Raw genomic sequence first — 22,991 nt, forward strand, 5'->3', positions numbered from 1 at the left:
GGACCTCCCAAGCGCAGACCATTAACAATTAAGCTATTGGAGCATAAAATGTTTTCGGTTGCAGTCACTTATATAAATCGGTTAACGAATAGCCTTGCGGTCTGTCGGTGCATCTCCAATCGTCGGCATGTGCTGCAAATGCCATGCCTTTCCCATCAGAGGCCACGCTGAGGTCGCAATGTTAACTGCCTACGGACTACTTTATGATTAACCAGTGTTTGTTCCCGGATTTGCTTGCATCTAAAGATTTGCTTTTTTCGGAAATTGTATGCCTAATGGAAATTTTCCATGTTTTCATATTGTGGCGAACGCGTAAACGTTAACTAGAATTTTTAAAGAATTGAAATAGTTGTGCAGTAGTGCCACTAGAAGGCGCTGTTTCAATTTCTGTGTGCCTAGTGGAAGTTTTCAATATTTTCATACTGTGACGAACGCGTAAACGTAAACTCGAATTTTTAAGGAATTGAAATAGTTGTGCAGTAGTGCCACTAGATGGCGCTGTTTAAATTCCATAATAATTTACCTATAAAGAAACTATCCGTTAACTTTTTTAATATTTACAAGTAAGCAATTGACTACAATCTCACCTGAAAATCCACATCGTACCGGAACGCTAAATCGCTTGGCGGTACGTCTTTGCTGGTAGTGTGGTAACTAGCCACGGCCGAAGCCTCCCACCAGCCAAACCTGGATTTGGACCTGGAAGAAAATCTTAATCAGCCCAACCGGGGATCGAACCAGGACCTCCGTTTTGTAAATCCACAGCGCATACCTCTGCGCCACGTAGGCAGTCGTACTTTTAAAACGCCTGCACATAAATTGATAGCAATCACGCACATAACCAAAATTGGTTTAATAATACGAGATCTACTTCTGCATACAGTAAATATTGCTGATTTAAAACTATCAGGCGCATACTAAATCGTATGAAAGAGGTACAAAGTAAAAACTGCATATTAATAAAACCTTTTAGTAGTGTCCTATCTGTGTGTGTTTGTGTGTAATCAAATCTTGTAAGTTAGACACACTTCCCGGTTTCGATGGAGCTAAAATTGTGCAGTGCATGCATAATTATCTATATCGTGTGAAAATGCAATGATAAGACCTGATCTAATCTGATAGACAAGCCCTGTCTTTCGAAGTTCTAGCCCTCCATTCTGGGAGAGCTTCTACGTTGGGCTTTTCTTGACGCTGCTGCGTCTTTATTAAGGAGCCTATACATAGCTTACAATATAAATTGTAAATGAAATATTTTTCACAAAAACTTTAACCGACTTCAAAGGTGCATTACTCTAAAAAGCGAAAAATAACATCTAAAAAGCGAAAGTATGTCCTTTCTATTGATCAGTTTGAAGGTGGTGCTTTGCCAATTTTTTTTTTGGCACTGCCTTGAAAGCGATCGATACAAAGGACATAGGTACGATGCTATTTTTCGCTTTTTAAAGTAGTAATGCACCTTTTTTTTTGTGTGTCCTAACATAGTGTACGTTAAACGCCACATTATGGTTAAATTTGTTCACCTATTTCAGTTATTTCAATTTTAACCCAAAAGTACTGAACGGATTTTCATAAAAATTAAATGAGACTAATCTGGAAGTATACTCTTTCAAACAAAAAAAGAATTTTCAAAATTGGTTAATAAATGACGAAGTTATGAGGTAACAAACATCAGTAAAAAAAACATACGCGTCGAATTGAGAATCAGAGAGATATCATCCTTTTTTCGAAGTCGGTTAAAAAACATAGGTAAAAGAATAGTAATAAAAAGCTATAAAAGCGATAATAACCGAAGTCGCGGGGGTCCGCTAGTACCTTATGTAACAGCGAGCGCAGGCGCAGGCGGACAGTGCGCGCCGGTGCACGGCGTGCGGTCACGCTTCCGCGTTGACCGTGCACTTAAGGGGAAGTCTGCAGGTGTATGTCTGTCTTCGTGTTCCCTCTTCAACTCGTCCACAAGTCCACTGGTTAGTTAGGTTCCTATGTTCTTCAAAATTCAAAAAATTTAAAATTCCTTTATTTCAAGTAGGCTCAGTTTACAAGCACTTTCGATACGTCAGTTGACTATTTGTAAAGATTCTAACACGTAAGATACCGGCAAGAAACTCAACAGTTGCTCTTTTAAAAAAAAATCATACAATATATATACATACAATATATAATATACAAATTGATGACAACATTACAATTTCTTATAGTTTTACTTCCTGTGTGAAGGTGGAAGCTGATCCAACGGCCTCCAAGCATCTTTATCATTAAAGAACTCATCTTCGGACGAGCATCTGGTTCGTGCTCAGACCAATCGCTTTCTATACGACATGCCTTTTTAGAGGATACCACTCTATAAAAACTATTTGATCACGATCAAACGTGTTCATATAAACTGCGTCTAAAGAATCGATGTTTCATTGTTGTAAAATTACACGTGTGTGTATAACGATTTAAAATTTATAGTTGTGTATAGTGTAATGGCATAGAATATATTTATTTATTGGTGTTAAATATTTTTGATGTGTGGATTACCTCGTCCCACTCAACAAACGACAGTCAATTTTGTTGGTGAATTTGAGTACGATACAAGTCCAATAGATAGTAATTAGTCTGAGGGTTCGAGTCCTGGGTCAGGTTATGAATTACTGAGCTTTTAGTTATTTCGAAAACTTTCATATCGGAGTTGGGAAGTTAGCGTTGTTAACTTCCCAACTCCGATATTAGAATGAGAATAGGTAGCCCCGTATCTCGAAGGGCATTAATCCGTCCGTCCGTCATGAAGTGAATGTTATAGTGATCGTTACAAAATAAAATACTATCACCCTAACCCCGCCATTTTGCATTGTAGCAGCGTGAACTTGGCTCCAGCTCCTTTAGGACTAGCATCCCCTCTCCTATTAGGGGAAGGCCAGGCTCATAATTAGGTTGTTAGCTTGCACCAATGCGGGTTGGCAGTCTTCACTATGATAATATCAGATGTTAATGATAAATAACTTAACTTAACCCATTCTTGATCACTGTGCCAATTTGGGTACACTTAGTTAATGAGGGTATGTTGACAACATATTGAAGTTGGTCAATATATTTTTATCTTAATGAGTAGTCAAAAGCATTTTGAATAAATACAAAATTGATCTATTTCATGTAAGTGCAGTGTTTTTGAATAAACCTCGATAAAAAATTGTTATCTAACGACTCGTGGAGGTAAGTAACTGTTTGTTATTTTTATTATTATATGCATTGTAGATTTCCATATAAATAGTTATACTTCCATTTAAATAATAAATAACCAAGTGTATAAACAGATTTTCAGTTCCTAAAACGATATACATAAGGCGTTATTACATATAAAATATTGGTGTACCAATTTGGGTACAACGGCTAAAAGTATTAGTTTTTGCAGATTATCAAGATGAACCCCAAACGATGTTATAGCGCCAGTAACTAACGCCGTGGCTTAGAGAAGGCCTGAAATGCCATACACGAAGATAGTGACGATGGTTTGGAGTCTGATTTGACCACAATCCCACCAGAACCAACTGTTGTTATCCACAAAGAGGACGGTTTTGATGACGACGCTTATTGCATCTAGCTTGTCAAATGACATTATAGGAGACATCGAAATGTTCGTTCAAAATATTGGCGTTCTTTCGAATTCTGAGGATGATAGCGATAGTAAACCATAGGCTGCAAAAAGGACTTGGACTTGAACTTGAACAAACAAGGATTCGATTAACCACACAGTGGGTCATCTCCTCCCAGATAAATGGTACAGGCTTAGAGGCTTAGCCCTCCTTGCCCGGGTTGTTGGGGTATCTTGCTCCCCCGGTCACGTTCTTCCATCTTTCGGGGCTGAAACCTTGTAGCCTATGGGGAGTCTTGGATGTCAATCTAGTCCCGCGCGAGATTCGATTGCTCGCCATGCCGCGCAGGATTGTTGTCTATTGCAGTTGGTTGCCCTGGGCGGATTGCGTTGTGGTCTCTATCCTTCGTTGAGGCGGTGCTGATGTACGGCAATGAACGGTGAATTACAGAGATCCTTTAACCAAGTGGTGTACACATCGATCGGAAACAAATGATCCGGCTTGACGTAAGTCTTCTCCGAACAATTTTAAAAGTTACGCAGAATCCGAGTAACCAGTTTGAAGAGGTGGTGTTCAGATAGAAAACTCTATTTCCTCCATGCCCTTGACGTTGATAGGTTTAGAAAAATAAAAATTCACTTGTTCCAAACTTATCAACGACCAGGAGAGTGGATGAAATGGACCAGTCGATATCAATAGTACAGGATTATCATTCATGGCAAAAAAATGGTAGTGGCTTCTGTTCAGCTACATGATTGGTATGGCCGTGGCTAACACGTGGCGCTTGAATGTACATCCAAGAGAAGATGAGCTCATGGACCAGTTGCTACTTCGACGAAACATTACAAGATTTTAACTAAAACAGGCTTCACAAAGAGCAACTGCCCGCCCTTCTTCATTGAACATCGAGTGTTTACAACTAAATGGTGCTAAATATTTGTTGATTTTTATTAAGAATTTCTTAGAAGAAAGAAAAGCCCAATATTTCATAAGAAGGCTTGGCCTTAACAAAACAACAGCACAGTCCCTCCTCAAGACAGCGCAGCGAAGCGCATTCTCTCGCGACCGCGGCGATACGCACACGTGCTCACGCGTTTTGAAAAAAGAACGCTAGTTCCGCGCTTTAGAATTTAAAAAAAAACAACCGAACGAACTATCGTGCAGGAATATATTCTACAGATCATAAATTGAATGGTATATTCCAATTTTGAATTTCAGTGCGACTGTGTTTCATAGACAATTTTTTTCATTATCTTCATCTTCGTTTTATCTATTGTGTTCTATTTAGTTTGCGCCAGTGACATGTTTCCCACGATATTTGATTTTGAATTTGGAAGTTGTGTTTATAAAGCGACGAGTGTGGTTTTTCGAAAGTACCTTCCTTTTTTCCTTATCTTAGATTGTCAAGAGTGTAAAAATATAGGATACAGAACCTATTTTGAGTTTTTCATAATCATTTTTTGATGTACATATTTATTTACGGTTTTATGTACAAACACTTCCCACGGCTAGCTAGCCTTCTATTCTATAAAGTCGAAAACCCTTTCCTTCATAGAAATGCTCGAGTCATAAATATTTAATAGGCATAAACAGTTCGTTGGAAAAGCGGAGGTGCCTGGCCTGCTTTTCATATCAAATCCCAAAGGGCTTACAGGTTTTATTGCATATTCAAAGTAGGTAAGATTAATTTTAAGCATTATTCAAGTAATTAATTGTAAGTATGTATGGGAAGGTATCTAGGATTACTACTAGGGTATCGGTAGTTTTCCAATTGAGTACATATTGATGAAAATTATTGATTACACAATCATCATTATTTACAAAATCGTTGACAGTTTTAAAACAAATTTTACTTTTTTTGTTTGGTTGACTGAGTTTTTAAAGACTTGACTTTTTTATAGAGTTGTAGGCTATTTTACTTTTTTCAGATAGAAACTATTCGGGAAAGTAAGAACCGCTAGTAGGTACACGATTCCTATTCTAGAATCATCATTAATGGTCTATTTTAACGGTCTACTAAAAATTCAGGCATCTCCTTGTAGGAGAGTGGATTGCTAGAGGCCTTAGAAAATAGTAGGGTTTCAGTGAAAAATGGTAGGTACGGTAAGGGTGCCGAATGCCGGTGTAGTTATAGGAACATGAACTTTAACATTAACTATCTTTAAAATAGTACTCGCCTACCGAACCCTGCATTTAACCCTGTTATAGGGGATGGTTTTTTACTCAAAACCCGGTGAAACATCTAAAGTGTTATATGTGTATGGATTCTTTAAATCTATTGCCTATATGTTGTCTATGTAAAGTCATAATGACATTTGTAACTATATTGTCTATGTCTTTCTTGCTTACTGGATAAAACGAAAATATAACAACGAGATAGCCGCCGTTCCCGAAGAATAAAATGGTAACTGTACTTACACGTGTTTTAGTATTATTTCATTTTCGGGATCCTATCATCATCATCATATCAGCCGATGGACGTCCACTGCAGGACATAGGCCTTTTGTAAGGACTTCCAAACATTACGATACTGAGCCACCTGCATCCAGCGAATCGCTGCGACTCGCTTGATGTCGTCAGTCCACCTGGTGGGGGGTCAACCAACACTGCGCTTACTAGTGCGGGGTCACCATTCCAGCATTTTGGGACCCCAACGTCCATCGGCTCTTCGAACTATGTGCCCCGCCCATTGCCACTTCAGCTTCGCAACTCGTTGAGCTATGTCGGTGATTTTGGTTCTTCTGCGAATCTCCCCATTTCTGATTCGATCACGCAAAGATACTCCTAACATAGCTCGTTCCATCGCCCGCTGTGTGACTCCCAAAAATTATATTAATACATCTGCTCAATTTTTCTCATAATTTTTATGCGGTTATTAACGAAGTTACAAAATATTACTACATATAGTAATCCAAGATATAGTCACTGATACATATAGATATGAGAATAAAATGGTAATATAATATTACCATAATGAATTCCTACTTCTTAGTACGGTAAACAGCCATACAATTGTCTTCCGGTACTCAAAATTTAAGACTTGATGATGGTAAAATCAGTTACCATTTTATTCTCGTTCAAAATCTTCCGGTCGGTGCGCGTAATTCATCATTACTTTTTTTTTGACGGCCTCCGTGGTGCAGTGGTATGCGCGGTGGATTTACACCTGGGTTCGATCCCCGGCTGGGCCGATTAAGATTTTCGTAATTGGTCGAGGTCTGGCTGGTTACCACCCCACCGACAAAGACGTACCGCCAAGCGATTTAGCGTTCCGGTACGATGTCGTGTAGAAACCGATAGGGGTGTGGATTTTCATCCTCCTCCTAACAAGTTAGCCCGCTTCCATCTTAGATTCTATCATCAATTACCATCAGGTGAGATTGTAATCAAGGGCTAACTTGTAAAAAATAAAAAAAAAATATTTAATTTTTTAATTTATGGCTTTATTATTATATCAGGGCTTTTGTCAATTAAGCTTAAAAAAAGCTATAAAAATTGACTTTCATTCAAGCTTTCTTATTTTTATCTTAGTCTATTACTTTGTCAACAATCGCCAAAATTAGGTTTTTTATTTTTTCTGAAAAATTAGCTTCTTGCTATTACAATTTTATTCCCCGGGAACGACGATTACTAGCCCGCCTGCGACTTCCCCTGCCTTTAGATCTTCTTCATTAGCAAGATCCCTTAGCGAATGTCTACAACTATCAACTACTTCCCTGCCAAATTCATCAATGCGGTTTTAGATATTTCGTGAGTGATGAGACCTTTCGCTATTATACGTATATATGTCAACTATTTGAATAAAAACACGGTTTGTTAGCAACATCTCACAGACAACCTTGGTTAAATTGGTTGAATAATTTGATTAAACCCGTGGCTCCAAGTAAATATTACGCGGTACGTAGTGTGACTAACGCTAGCGCTAATAAAAGCATAGACAGTTACATCCGCAAATAGAAAGGCGTTTACCAATCAAACATTTCCAACGACCCGCCACTCGACCGCTTGAGTGGACTTGCTAATATGTTATAACTACGTGGAACATGGTTGTATCATACTACGAGTAGATACAACGAACATATAATATACTAGCGGACGCCCGCGACTTCGTCCGCGTGGAAATCAAAGTAAAAACTCTCAACCCCTAGTTCACCCCCTTCTATATGAATATTCGCAATTTTTACGCAAATTTACAAAACTATACCTAACTTAAAACATGAACGATTTATATTTACTCGTACAAAAACTTCAAACCCATTTTAACCATTTAAAGGTATAGTTTTGAAAAATCTTGATTGACATAATTTTTTTTATTATCTATAATTATAATAAATTTGTAGAGAGGTCAATTCTGTACATGTACGTAATATATTTCCAAAATAACTATCAGCGGGTGATTAGTAATCGATACTGATGCCAAAAATACAAACAGTAAAATTTTTGTTTGTCTGTATGTTCGTTATACAAACAAAAACTACTCGACGGATTTCAGCAAAACTTGGTACAATTATTCTTCATGCTCCTGGACAGGTTATAGTATACTTTTCATCATGCTACGATTAATAGGAGCTGAGCAGTGAAGGGAAATGTTGGGAAAACGGGAGAAGTTACTCCATTTTTACAGCGATACTACTGTAAGGGCTGGATTTAAGAAGTCTAAGGGCGGACGAAGTCGCGGGCGTCCGCTAGTGTACAAATATAATAGAAATATAACTTGAAAAATTAAGGACTTTCCATACAAACTTTGAAGCCCTATATCAACTCGTGATAAACTTTGCGCGACTAAAAAGTATCCTGTAATTCAGCATTATCTATGATCTAAAATTTTCTAGAACCGTATTAACCTTGTATTCTCTATTTCGTTATATAAAATGATACATATTATATTGAAAATATTTATATTAAATACTCGTTTTATAAAATGGCCATTATAAAAGTATGCAAGTAATAAAACTTTCCAAGTAGTAATAGTCCAACACATCGTCAAGTAATGTCGTGACGTTCGGAGTATTTTTTATTACTTTTATCAGTCGATGTTGAACGTGATCTGATCCGTTTAGAGATTACAATATATACCTACTCTCAATACTTACTATTGCAACTATGTTAAAGACAAGTCAAACCCATAGATATAAATAAAAAGCAGATATACACCTAGATAAATTAAGATTTCTTATAGATTTTATAGATTATTAAGAATTGAAATATCACGTGTCTCAAACGGTGAAGGAAAAACGTCGTGAGGAAACCTGCATAGCAGAGAATTTTCTTTATTTTTGTGTGCGTGTGTGAAGTCTGCCAATCCGCATTGGGCCAGCGTGGTGGCCTAACCCTTCTCATTCTGAGAGGAGACTCGAGCAAAGCAGTGAATCGAATATGGTTTGATTTTATTAATTTACAAACCAATATTATAAGAAACACATATTTTGTTTATCACCAGACATATCAAACGAGATTTTATATGTTTGATGCTTGGCGGCAGGATTTTTATTACAATAATCTATAAATATTGAAGTAAAATATATTATAACTAGCGATGTCGCATCAATAAAAAATGATATTTTAAACAAATACGAGATTTTATAACTATAATAATGCTCTATCGACTTACACAGAATCTCATAATAACACTGTTATAAAAATTTTACTAATTTTAAAAACCCCTTTAAATATTTTTAATTGACATTCAACTCAAGCCTTATTGTAAGTATCTTGGCATAGTATATCATTGTCCAAAGCCTCTCGTTTTGATTTAAGTTTATCTTCATTGCCCGCTGATGGCCACAGAAAGAAAGTGCGCCGTAAATAAATATGTATTAATAAAACAAAGACTATTTAAGATCCGCTTAAAATGAAAGTAGGATCTTTTGTACGTCCGTTGATTTTGAAATGACGGTAAAAAACTTGCTTAGTTTGGCATATTGAAGTTATTTTTATAGAAATTAAAACAAACATGACCGTTTACGTAGTAGTAGATATTTTTGTGATGGAGCTCGCTCGGAGTAGTACTACCACCCAACATTTCTGTTTCGGTTTGAAAGGCACGGTCTTTGGTCGCAGACAGTGCCGGATTTGTAGTCTTGGCTGCCGTAGGCCCTAAAGTACCCAACGCCCTCCTCAGCATCTATCTTAATATATCAAGATGCAGTGCATTTGCATTACATGCAATGACCATTTAAAAAAATATTTGCCTTCTATCAATATCAATAGATTTTGTAATAATCTCCGAGGTTTTGAGGATAATTGCACGTATAAACAAAACATTCAAAACGATTTTCATTTTATAAAAAAAAATGTGATAAAATTATAAATTATTGTAGTTGGTAAAAGGGCAATTCCCACCGGCCCAGGGAACCCAGGTGTACCCCTTATAATATTATGTATAAATAAATAATTGGCTTAATAAAAGTATATTTCTTGAAGTAAAATACATTTAGGTTTAGGGTAGGCCTGGGCCGGGGATGGGCATTCCCTTTTAGTTATTTTCATTACTTATTCCTACATATTTCATCACTTATTGCCTTCCCTAACATCTGGCCGCCCTCGGCAGGGGCCTACTGGGCCTTAGGGTAAATCCGCCACTGATCGCAGGTGTAATTACAGGCACATGAGGCTTAACTACGCCTCAGGTTGATGGACACATGGCGGCACATAGGACGTGTTTCTTGCTTGGCCTGCTAACTGCTGCTTTATTTACATTGTAATGATTTTCCTCTTATCATCTGCTTGGTTCAGCAATTATTTGTATTACTATACAGAATAAGTAAAGATTTATTTGCAAATCGAATTTGTTTAATTTAAAAAGTTTACAAATAATTTCCATGTACCCTTTGGAAGATTTCGAAAAACCACATTTATCTAACCAAAATATTATTTTCTATATATTTATTATAATTAGTTTTAAATCACAAGTGAGTTCAACTGTTTTTGAAAAATAAAGTGTTGTGTCATGTGAACTTTCTATGGAAGATAACTTCGGCGTTAAAATGATGAAAATGGCGTCGGTTATAATGGTAAGTTCTCTTGCATGTTTTATTTATGTTATAACCATCACATGCAAATTCCCGTAAGACTTTTATTTTAACGTTTAGATATATTTTTACTAATTAGGTACTATCGGAAGTAGAAGATAATTATATTAAATAGTGTTAATTTTCTTTTGCGGAATGAAGCAAAAGGGCTTTGATAATTATGAAGAATTAGGGAAGATTTATTTATTTGTTTGCATTGAATATGATCTGAAACTACTGGACCGATTTGTAAAATTCTTTCACCATTAGAATCTTACATTATCCGTGATGAATATAGGTGACTGCTAGTAAATAAATAATTCCCTCATCTTGCGAAAAACCGTCGACTCCCATTGAGGAAGCTCCAGATCGGAGTGAAACGACGTTGCAGGACTTTTGTGAAATCTGAGTGACATTGCTGATTGGATTGTGCACTTCATAGATGCAAAAATGCACTTCCTACCTAGATTTTTCATTTTATACAAATAGTATGTCTAGTGCATACCCTAGTTGAATACCATGTGCACGCCACACGGATTGTTTGGTTTTTCACAAAAACTAAATCACTCAATCACCTGTCAAAAGTAATAAAGAAAGCGCTTGATTCGCAGTATATAACGCGCAGCGCCCGCATACATCGCCGCAGTATACGACTTCCCATAGCATACATTAGCTGCCAACGTCCTTGTTTCCTGTTTGTAAATAAATACTGCCGTTGAACTCGCGCACAGCCTTCTGTGGAGTCGCACCTTGCTACTTTTTATCATTTACTAGACAATGCCGCGGTTTCACGCGTGTAATTCCCGTGGCAATACGGGGACAAAACTTAGTTTAAGACACTCACAAATATCGGGGCTTTCTATTGGTAAAAGATTTTTTTAATTGGTTCAGTAGATCCAGAGATTACCCTTACAACCTCACAAACTTTATCATCATTATCAACCTATATTCAGCTCACTGCTGAACTTGAATCTCCTCTCAGAATGAGAGGGTTTAGGCCAATCGCTTCACACACGCAGAGAATCAAGAAAATTCTCTGGTATGCAAGTTTCCTCACGATGTTTTTCCTTCACCGTTTGAGACACGTGATATTTAATTACTTGAAATACATACAACGGAAAAGTTGGAGGTGCATGCCCGGACCGGATTCGAACCCACACACAAAATCGGAGGCAGGGGTCATATTCGCTGGCCTAACACGGCACAAACTTTACGTTTTCATAATATCTGTATAGATTAGTCTATGTTAACGGCCCACTATGTCAGCCATCTTGATTTTATTTTTCTTTATTGTTTCCAATGGGGAAAAGGCAAAGGTCACCCATCTTAAAGGAAAGGGAAGGGACTGTCCTGATAATATATTGAAAGGACACGGATAATAATAAACCCCAGGTAATTATACAAATGTTTGGCTTTTCGCCATCATCTGTCCATCTTGTCAATATGTCGCAAAAATACGGAAAAGAAGATGTTAAAAACTCTACATTAACTACGTTACCTTTGACAAAAATTTGCACTTTTTTTTACCACAAGATAGCGTCCATTCCGGCAAATATGTTTTGCTATAATAAATATCCAAATAGTATTTCTCTCCACCAATTTGCAGCTTTGTAACCGTGATAAATCATTGTCATTTCATTCTCACTTGTTGATTATTACACTTTCACTTCAAACTCAAAATATGCACAAATGTCTGACTTAAACCAGTTATTACAAGCTCTTTGAAATCATCAAATGACAGACGAAATTTTATTAAACACATATTTTAATTGAAGTCTTATTTGCGCATGACTTATTGATGTAATCTCGAATTATCATTTAAGATATCAGATGAAACTGGAACTTTCCTTTCTGTAAATGGATTGATATCAGTGACAGGTTTGTATCTTAATTTTGTACAATCTATAGTAATTCATTAACAGTTTCGTTGATTGGTTGGTTAGCTTAAGCAAGTTCAGATTATGTGGTTCTATGTTCGTATATTGAACTTTTTTTTCTTTCAACACATTCCCAGTAGCAGCCTCAGTCACAGCAAGGAGTTGGGAAGCTGGTAGTGCAACACTCTCGTGCATAGTCATTCGTGTTGCCGCCGCATATCAGTTATATTCCTTCAAATAGAGCCTGTTTTAGTAGTACTAGAGCTTTTTGTCAGGGCAAGTATGTACTTACCATGTTATTTCTGCCGCCAAGCAGCATAGCTCTGTTACAGTTTCCAGGGCAGGGCAGTTGCAAATGAGACTTAACATAACTACGCCTAAGGTTGATGGATACAGGGCAGCACTTTCGAGGACGTGTTCTTTGCTCTTTGTAAGACGTTCATAACCTGCGAATTGCTGAATTGTTGCTCATGACCTGTTTATAGGCCATGGTTTTTACCATCAGGTGGTACCTATTGCTCCGTAAATTATTATTATAATAAGATAAGACCACAGAACACGGAATGCGAAACTCCAAAACTCTATCTGTCGGCGTGGTCTCTAAGTATGATCAACAAAGTCTCCAAAGAGGCTCTACATTCAAGACAGCTTTTATTACGATATCCGCTTATTCAAATAAATATTGTAAAAAGCACCGTCTCCACGGCACTTAGCGTCGATCGTTGCTCCCGATTGCATAATAATCTCAGCGCAGACGCATCGATTTATAGCCTGCCCAGACCAGCCCAGACCAGACCAGACCAGTTCTCTACGGAATTCCGTATCTTAATCACGGGCTGAGGGCTATTTATTTTGCCTTAATGCTATCTAAATCTAACGCTGTATGAGGTGTAACGTGTTTCACAAAGTACTTAACAATTAGCGTAAACTAGACGCTGCACGCGATTTCGTTTACCTCTAAAGTGGCTATAAAAAGATTTGCAGAACAAAATAAACAAAGTTTATTTATTTAAAGACAAGGCAACGCTCGTTGTTACCTTGGAGTGCAACAAATGTCTGACCTAATGTTTAGTAATGATGTTTTTCGTTCAATTTCACAAGCAAAAAATATTATACAAAAAAGTACAGTCCAGTAGATCAACTTTATAAATTCGATTTTAGTAGACAGTAGAAAGATATAACTCGTTCGGAGTAACAAAGCAACGACACTTTTGTTCTAAATGGTACATACTAGTTGCTGACTTAACATTACCTATGTCGTTGGTCACGTGGTTTGCCAATGTTTCGGTTCACAAAATCCCTGGTTCGATCCTTGAGTTGGGTTATAAAAACCATATTAAGTCAGTCTTCTAAGAAATTCACAGTAACAGAACGAAGTTGGTGTGTTTAAAGCCGTGCCTCGGAAATCATGTCAAGCCTCGATATTACTAAAATATTATATTACACAAAATTACCACAGCTATAAAGAAAGAACCCTTCTCCACCATAAAACTTTAGAACCCCATAGAGCTCCGTGGTAAGTAGGCAGATGATGAAGAATTGACATGCCTTATTAATAGTCGTAGTAGTTGTTCAGGGCAAGGACGTTCGTATTAAATGTGTTTCGTAAGCTGATTGATATCTAGTATAGGTAGGTACTCTCTGTACTAGAGAGTAGATCTTCCTTCCATTAGATAAAAAGACCTGCTACAGTGGCGTAGCGTGCCTTGAGGGGCCCTGTATCAATTTTTTTTCAAAATTAAGGTTTCAATTCCGTCTAGCAGTGAGAAAAAAAAAACAACTTAAGTATTGGTAATTATTGGTCACTACATCGACCTATGGAATCGAATAAGTCGTTTTTCGATCGTTTCTATATGATTTTTCTAAAATCATATAGAAACGATCGAAATCTGTTCCAAAAAATACCCATGATGTAATGTAATACAGACTTCCAAAAAGGAGAAACTAATATGTTCTGCTGTATTGTCTGTGTTTTTGTTATTTATTAAATCAATGTGTTAATTGAGATCTTTTGAAAGTATTTTCCTCTTTATTTTCATACTAATTGGCTGCGCTAGTCGACAATAAACGCGTTAAAACTAACAGTACGTACAATTCCGTCGGAAAGGCGAACGGTACTGGAATTGGGTTAATAACACGCCCGGCCAGTAATCAGTTAGGTATTGGTTAACAGCGAGTGCAGCACCCAATCATTACCAGACTTTATTGTGATTACTTGCCTCGTTGGTAGAATGTGGGTGTGTGTGAGTGGATTCGGATCAGGAGATCCTGTGTTCGAGTCCCCGGGATATGAAATACTGACATTCTGTTTTACAAGAAAAATCCGGTGCAAATTCTATGCCTAAGACCCTGTCCCGGTCATCGAGTATCTGCATTTGGGCAGCCTGGTGCATAGTGACTGGTGGTGCTCCATATAGTAGACCTGCCCCTGTGGCCAATTGGCACGTCGATTCTCTTTTTACGATCGCAAACGCTTCGAAAAGTAGAAACATGTAAGGGAATGACAGATCTTGATCACGTGACCAATCGATAGCAAATGTCATCCCCATAATTTTTTTCTAGTTTTCGTAGCGTTTGCGATCGTAGAAATAGAATCGACGTGACACTTGGCTTCAGCAGATGCAAATGAAGTGGGCCGTTAAAATAGATTGATAAAGATATCAATCTTCATTCATATTGGAACACTTTTTAAACTTTTCTGTTTTAATGAAAATAATTTCTGGCATATATTCGTAGTAGTAGTTATTCTACTTAAACTATCTGTCTGTATGTGTGTGTGACTGTCGGGGTTACTACTTGATGTTAATACTGCGCTAACTCTACGCTACGTACTGCGTATAGCAATCAGACGTTTGCAACTATGCAATGAACAGTTGTACAATAGGCCGCTGAAGAGCCTTCCCTATGTAAACATAATATAGTAGATGCTTTGTATACTATAATCAAATAGCAGATGGTGTCACTTAACATTAGATGAATCGCAGTGAAGCGGCAACTTGTGCTTCAATAAATAACGCTCACTCACCTACAAGTACATTGCTTGAAATAGTATTGCATAAAATTGAGCCCATTTCGTTTTACTTCGATAAGCTCAAAAAGGTCAAAATGCAACAGCCTTCGCGGCTTCCGTTAGAATTGAAAGGTTTTTACGAAATGGTTTTGAAATCATTTACATCCATTTAAGGTCTTTTTTTGATCATATCGGCGAATGATCAAACGCGAGTTACAAATTCTAAAACTTGCGACAGCGTATAAACGTCTTCAGCTTTGAGTTTCTGTTTTATGCAACTGGAATTAAAAAGTTTTTTTGACGTGACGATGTTACAAAACTAATGCCTTACAAGACAATCACATTAGAAACATGCCGCATAATATAACTACTCTTTTGATTAAACTGAAGCTTAGGAGGCAAGTAATTGAATTGGCATAATATAGAATCTTTAAAAAAAATGCTAGGCTTTCAAATCCTAAAAGCATTATAGAAGATGGCCATTGGCCAGGTTCCATCATCTTTAATACCTTCTGAGCTATTTCTGTGTGTCATATAAACATAAATATACCAACTTGAGAACCTCCTCCTTTTTGAAGTCGGTTAAAAAGGATTGTAAATCATCACCATATTCGTAAATAGTGTATTCGGCAAAATATGTCAATCTATATCCAGTCTATTCGCTTCTATGTTATTCGTCAAATCTATCATCTACTTCTTTTACACATTTATATCATCTTTCACACACTCCAACCATCTCTTCTTTGGCCTTCCTCTCCTATGCAATTGCAACATTCTTCTAGTAAAATGACTCCCTCCTTACTGCATGTCCACTCCAAGCCTTTCAATATTCAACTTTTAGTCAGTATGGCTTTCAAACTACCCCTATATTATACTCATTCTTTATTTTATCCATTCTTGTCCCTCTCTCATCCATTTCAACATACGCATTGTAAGAATCTTCTACCATCTATCCCTTGAAAACAATAACATTGAAGATATATTTTCAAGTTACGAGTATAACCAATAACCAAGTGCGAGTTAGTAGAAATGATACGGATCGACTTACTGCATTGTTCGTGTAACGTGACGCGAATGAGCATGTCTCTGTTTATGTCTGTCTGTCGATGCTTGTTTATATGAATCTGATCTTACGGAAAAAATATTGTATTCTTTACCACAAAATTATGTTTTTAAAACTTGCTGTAAACTTGATGGTACTAGCTTTTTAAATAAGTATTAAGTGCCTAATAGAAAATTTCGTATATTGGCATTCTGTTTAAGAGTGTAGGCACCTATGTCCTACAGTTCTATGTTCCAAGTTCACTGTAATCAACCATAATTATATAAATTAATTATATTAATTAATTTTTTACAAGTTAGCCCTTGACCCAACCTTATCTGATAGCAAGTGGTGATGCAATCTAAGTTATGGCGCTAAATCGCTTGGCGGTACGTCTTTGTCGGTAGGCTGGTAACCACGGCCGATGTGTTCCACCAGCCACACGTGGTCCAAATAAGAAAACAAGCATCGAACTCAGTACCTCCGTATTGTAAATCCACCGCGCCTACCACTGCGCCTCGGAGGCCGTCAAAACTCCTCCTCGTCAAGGCTTCTACCATACTTTACATAAGTAGGTAGGCAACTATGGGGTATTAGAAGATAGCAGATTCCAAGGGCCCAGACCTTCGAGTATAAAGGGTTATTATTTTATTTCTTATTTGGCATAATATGAGAAATTATGTCCAGCTTTAAACAAACTCGACGTTTCAAAACTGCTTCTAAACAGTCTACTTGAAATAAACGTCGTACGTTGAAATACGTCGCAACGATAGAACATACCTAATCAAAACGAACACGAAATATTATTAGAGTTTCCTGTTTTTGAAATCCTTGCAAAATAGTTTCTTGTAACACTAAAGTCACATATTTACGTGAAATCGAACGACACAGTGCTTAAATAACCGTTTCGAGTAACAGTGTTTTTTCGTAACGCCGCTCCAACGGCCGGAAACTATAAATGGTAACGAGTTAATAAACTAGTTCAATTTAATCAGGTTCAGTTACACTGTTGCTTTTATTCGACCATCGAAAATTGCGTTTTCGTAAGGAATTATTTTGTCATCGCACCTGTTTACTTTATTACATTTAACTTGTTGAATAACCAACAGTAATATCGCCGTAATAGTCCTTGGGCTCATGTACAATATATGCTGCTTGGAGATCATGGCGAGTTGGACAAAATTAAAAACGTAGCGAACCATGGTCTAATGTAATGCGTTGAATAATTTATAGATATTCACTGGTAGTTGCGTTCATATCTTCGTGTCATCTTAACGGAACCACAAAATGCATAGGTAATACAACGCTAAGTCACTAGCAGTCTTTTCTGATAAAGCTTTGTCCCGTGTTTATGATTCCAGTCAATGAACGGTTGTGGCAAAAGTACGAATTAGCAGTGAAACAAGAAAAAATGTGTACCCTTCAGAAGTAATGGTTAAATTCAATGATAGTATTATAATGGAATGGTATCATTGTGTTAGCCAGTGGTAACTGTGGTATTTATAGTATTTTTTACTGGTAGAACGTTTCAACGTTTTACAACAAATTCTATTGCGTATCTTTATTGAAAAAATCAAGAGAGATTTCATTCACATTTCTCTGAATGCGCTTACCAGAGCATGGCGGACGAGTTAATAAGATTTAACTTTTTCGTCATCAAAGAAATCTTCGAAAAAGTTGTGGTCATCTTTTTATACGTCTACGGTTGAATTCGATGATAATTTGGAGCTTGGGAAACTGTTATCAGGTAATGGGAAAGTGTTTACAACAAAGCCGTCAATGATTGATATAAGAAACAGTAGCGGCGCCATTGAAAGTCCCAATAAAACCCCTTTAAAATTTAAGTATGTGCACACAGAAATAGATGAATGAAGTAATAGATGAAAATATCTTGGTATAATGCAGCACTATAGATATTTTAAATTATAAAGCTCACAGACCATAACACTTAACATTATGATTTTCGAGCAACAAAATTAAATAAACTCTGAATTTCTCAAGTAGCACAGAATACATAAGTATTATACCTATGAATCAACGCACCCATGCATAATATAATTAATAGTATTATACCTAATTCATAGTTTTCATAAGCATGCGGTTGAATGCTATTAGATAACAAGTCTCTAAGCACGCCAGTGTCAACAGTTAGTGGGCCCAAAGAGAGAGGAGTCGACATTTCTCCAGCCTCGACCGAATTCCGGCGCGGTTACCAGAGCGTGGCCGGCTTAATATGCCTTTTAGACGTTGTTAACTTAAGCCCGATAAACCCTACCTATTTGGAACTTTCTATAACAATAGCCAGGTTTCTGAAGACGTGTGCAATCAATAACTCTGATCTATTTTTGAATTTAACAATGTGTATTATTTTAAACTGAAATAGACACTGCTAAAACTGAGGGGATGATAGGCAGAAGGTGCCCGACTATTTTCTATCCCATACTGGGTTTCATCATGAGATTGTTCATGCTTAAGCAAACTGCGAGACATGACGGGTCTGAGTTGAGGTCTACTTAATACGTAAATGAAAACTATTGTCAATTTTTTTCATCTAATCAGTAAAAGTCAAGCGTATAGGATTGGTTAGACGCCATCTCTTGCGCAATGATTTTTCGGTAACCTGGTAAGGTTATCGAGTTCGTCTCTAAGAAACGGTAGGTTTCCTAGAGACGAATCTTAAGCTATATCGTCTGCTCTTACCGTCAACCTTCGCGGTATCTGGTTATTCTGTATATCTCATTAAGATATTATCTGGTATAGTTAATAAACCAACTTCACAAAACGGAAGAGGTTCTCAATCCGCCGCGTATATTTTTTTTGGTTATCTCAACTTCTTTATTAATTAACTAGCGGACGCCCGCGACTTCGTCCGCGTAAATTTCGATGTCAACTTTACTACTACCCCTACCCTACAACTACCCCAACCCTACCCAACCCCTACATCTACCCTACCCCTACCCTACACTACCCTACCCCTACCCCCACCCTACCCCAAACCTACTCCTACCCTACCCCTACCCCCACCCTACCCCTACCCTACCCCAAACCTAGTCCTACCCTACCCCTACCCTATTACTTACCTATCCTACCCTAAACCCGGCCCTAAACCTACCCTACCCCTACACTACCCCTACGCTTCCCTACCCGTACCCTACCCTATCCTGTAACTTCTCTATCTTACTCCTACCCTTAGCAAAATCGGTCCAGTCCTTCGAGACTGGTGGTATGACCAAGAGAAATAGAGACTTCTATGCTAATAATATAAAGAGGTAAAGTTTGTGTGGTTGTAGGAGGTAATCTCTGGATCTACTGGACCGATTTGGAAAATTAATTTACCAATAGAAAGCTACGTTATTTGCGAGTGTCATAGGCTATGTTTGATCCCCATATTCACACGGGAACGGGAACTACGTAAATGAAAGCGCCGGCATATAGCGGAATTTCTGCGTCTTTTAGAAATTTTGTATTATCTCCGAAACTATTTAAGTAATTAACATACTGCAAAGGGCAAATCTTATCTTCATAATATCCTTGTGATTATTAAATAATTTATTTTAATAAGGATTAAAGTTTAGTTGTATAAATAATGACGTAAACCTAAGTATATAAAATTAATAATTTTTAAAACACAAAAGGTACTATATCTGCTAATATATAGAAGATAGATATATGGTGTCGCCGACTTTTTTTTAGAACTTTTAAAGATACATAAAGTCTCTATACATTAATTTCAATTATACACAATAGTTAAGGCAGCGCATGCGAATAAGTCTGTTTAAGAGGATTTTCAGTCCGACCTGTATGACAAAAACTGTGATAACTCGGCTAATATATATGATACCAATATAAAATATAGCCTATAGCAATCCCCGATAATGTAGCATTTTATTGGTGAAATAATTTTTAAAATCGGACCAGTAGTTCCGTAGATTACCCCATTTAAAAAATGTGACAAACTTACAAACTTTACCTCTTTATATTATTAGCCCTATAATATAATAATAATATTATATAATAATATAATATATATATATATAATAATAATATAATATTAGTATAGATAACCGGTTTTGAAATTCTTAATGTTGTTTGATCCGCCACCAACTACATCAATTAGATAGCACATAGATACGATATTATTTTTAATTTTTTCTGAATCTCTAAAATCTTTGTGTTTTAACTTTTAAGAAGTCGGTTGCTTTTTAAACTGATTTATTTAAATGTTAATTTTAGCAAAATATCAAATACGATAGTGACAGATCGTTTTTCATTAATTTTGACCATATTTAGACATACCATAAACCTTATGGTTTTCAATATAAAATATCAGTAGTTACTCCGTTCTTTACTAAGTTAGCTTCAACACTAAACTGCAGTTTAAGTTTAACGATATATTGATGAGTGTAAAACATCATAAAAGCTATTTCATAACTAACATTACTGAGTAAGTAAGAAATCCGATTACAAAAGATCTCTCCGATCATTTGAGATGTGAAAGTGATGAAACTGAGACGCTCGCGTGATTTGACAATATTTTCGCTTTTATCATAATATCGTAACCTTTTATGGTTTGTGTTAAAGAGTTTTATTGTTAATACTTGCGCGTCGCATATCCATAACTTTAAGAAGGAAACAGTTATGGTGGAATTGGAATCGGTTGGAATGTAAATATTTACACTGGGCTTGACAGTTTCAATTGTTGATCGTATTTTTACGATAACTCCAAAATTTATGAACCAATTTGGTTTTGAAGCTTTAAAAACAGCTTTTTAAAGTAATAATATAAGAGATAATTGTATGTACATATTGAGTAGTGTACCTACTGCATTGTGTCAAGTATTTCTTTCATCATTTTGGAAAAATATTGATATCGTTGAGTCAACTTATCCGATCTTTATCGTAAACTAGCTGACGCCGCGCGGTTTCACCCGTGTGGTTCCCGTTCCTGTAGGATTATGGGGATAATATAAACTGAAAGATTTTTTCAAATCGGACCAGTAGTTCCTGAGATTAGCGCGTTCAATTAAACAAACTCTTCAGCTCTATAATAGATAGATAAGAACAGCAAGGAACACATCAAAACTACTAACTAACTGGGAACTAAGTTGCCATAAACAGACACAAAGACGGTAAACTTAGACCTTAATTATTTCTTTGGTAAAAAAATATTTAAGAAGCTACAAATCTTATAAATTCAATTTGTTTACTTCAAGATTTGTTTAGAAGCATTTTTGACACTTCTAATTGGCCCGTTGATAGTGACTTTACTACCAGTTGGAAGGCTGAGTATACATCAGCCAGTTAAAAGTTAAATATTACCTATTATGTTGTTAACCAAAGTAATATTTGTACCTACCGATTGATTACCGCTACAAGCAAGTTTCAAACCTCAATGTCGGCGCTCACAGTTAAAGATATAATTGTTATTGCCTACTTTGGTTATGCAATTGATTTCTATTGCGTGGCTGAGCGGCGCACCGCTTAACTAGAATCAATAATTGCAAGGTATCGTTTGAAACCATCTTTATATTGTATTTGAGTGCAAATGTAATTTAATGGGGAATAGTAAAGTGTTGATCAATACATTTAAATAAAATTGAAGTAACTGTTTTCACAAGTGCTGAGGTAGTTATTTATGCAATACCAAAACACAAACACGCTTTTTTTAACTTTTGCCTATCTGTCTGTCTGTCTGTTTGTCCGAGCTAATCTTTCGGCTGGGCCCACTTGACGATAGAGGACATTTTTAGCAACATAAAGGCTCCTTTTTTCTAGGAAAATCCATGGATCACGCGGTATATTTGATAACTTCACGCGTACGAAGTGGCTGGCGTCCATTCACCCGTGACGTATCACTGCTGAGCTCCAGTCTCCTCTCAGAATCAGAGGGGTTAGGCCAATAGTCCACCACGCTAGCCAAATGAGGTTTGGCAGACTTCACACACTCTAATTAAGAAAATTCTCTGGTATGCAGGTTTTCTCACGATGTTTTCCTTCACCGTTTGAAACACGTAATATTTAATTTCTTAAAATGCACACAACTGAAAAGTTGGAGGTGCATGCCCTCCGGAATCGGAGGCAGAAGTCATATCCATTGAGCTATCATGGCTCTTATATTATGTATATTACCTCTATATTTAATAATCTTCTCTTTATTTCTTTCTAAAACACGTTATGTAGGCAGCGACCTTAATGGTAGAAGAGCTAATTAATTTGTATCAATACATCACTGGAGAGCAAATGAAACACGTTTTCCTATTACGTCGATAAAAATCAAGTCGCGTCCGCAGCGAAAGCTAAATGAGTACAAAATAGGCAAAACCTTAGTGACCAGTTAGCAGAGATCCTTCGCAGAATGCTAAATAACGTTATTATACTAAAGTACTCGTACTGTACTTTTGATACTTTCAGTTCGTATAGGGCCTAGGTTCGAATCCGGTAATGGGAATTTTCAATTATGTGCATTTTAAGAAATTAAAT

The 22,991-nt window shown here is 36.8% G+C and overlaps 1 protein-coding gene across 7 annotated transcripts in view; it reads left to right on the forward strand.

Moving 5' to 3' along the window:
- LOC112056215 (rhophilin-2-B) overlaps positions 1–22,991 on the forward strand; it is a 92,794-nt gene that overhangs the window by 35,523 nt on the left and 34,280 nt on the right. The window contains exons 1-2 of one of the 7 annotated variants that reach the window (XM_052889103.1): positions 4,615–4,766; positions 10,471–10,585. The exons of 2 other annotated variants lie outside the window; for them this stretch is intronic. In XM_052889103.1, the coding sequence (XP_052745063.1) occupies positions 10,535–10,585 (51 nt within the window). In that variant the 5' untranslated portion in view covers positions 4,615–4,766; positions 10,471–10,534. Of the gene's footprint in view, positions 1–4,614; positions 4,767–10,330; positions 10,586–22,991 lie in introns of those variants that run through there. 4 more of the 7 variants (XM_052889106.1, XM_052889124.1, XM_052889112.1 and 1 more) reach the window with 4 other exon arrangements.

Source organism: Bicyclus anynana, chromosome 2, assembly GCF_947172395.1.
Source record: "Bicyclus anynana chromosome 2, ilBicAnyn1.1, whole genome shotgun sequence".
Lineage (NCBI taxonomy): Eukaryota > Metazoa > Arthropoda > Insecta > Lepidoptera > Nymphalidae > Bicyclus > Bicyclus anynana.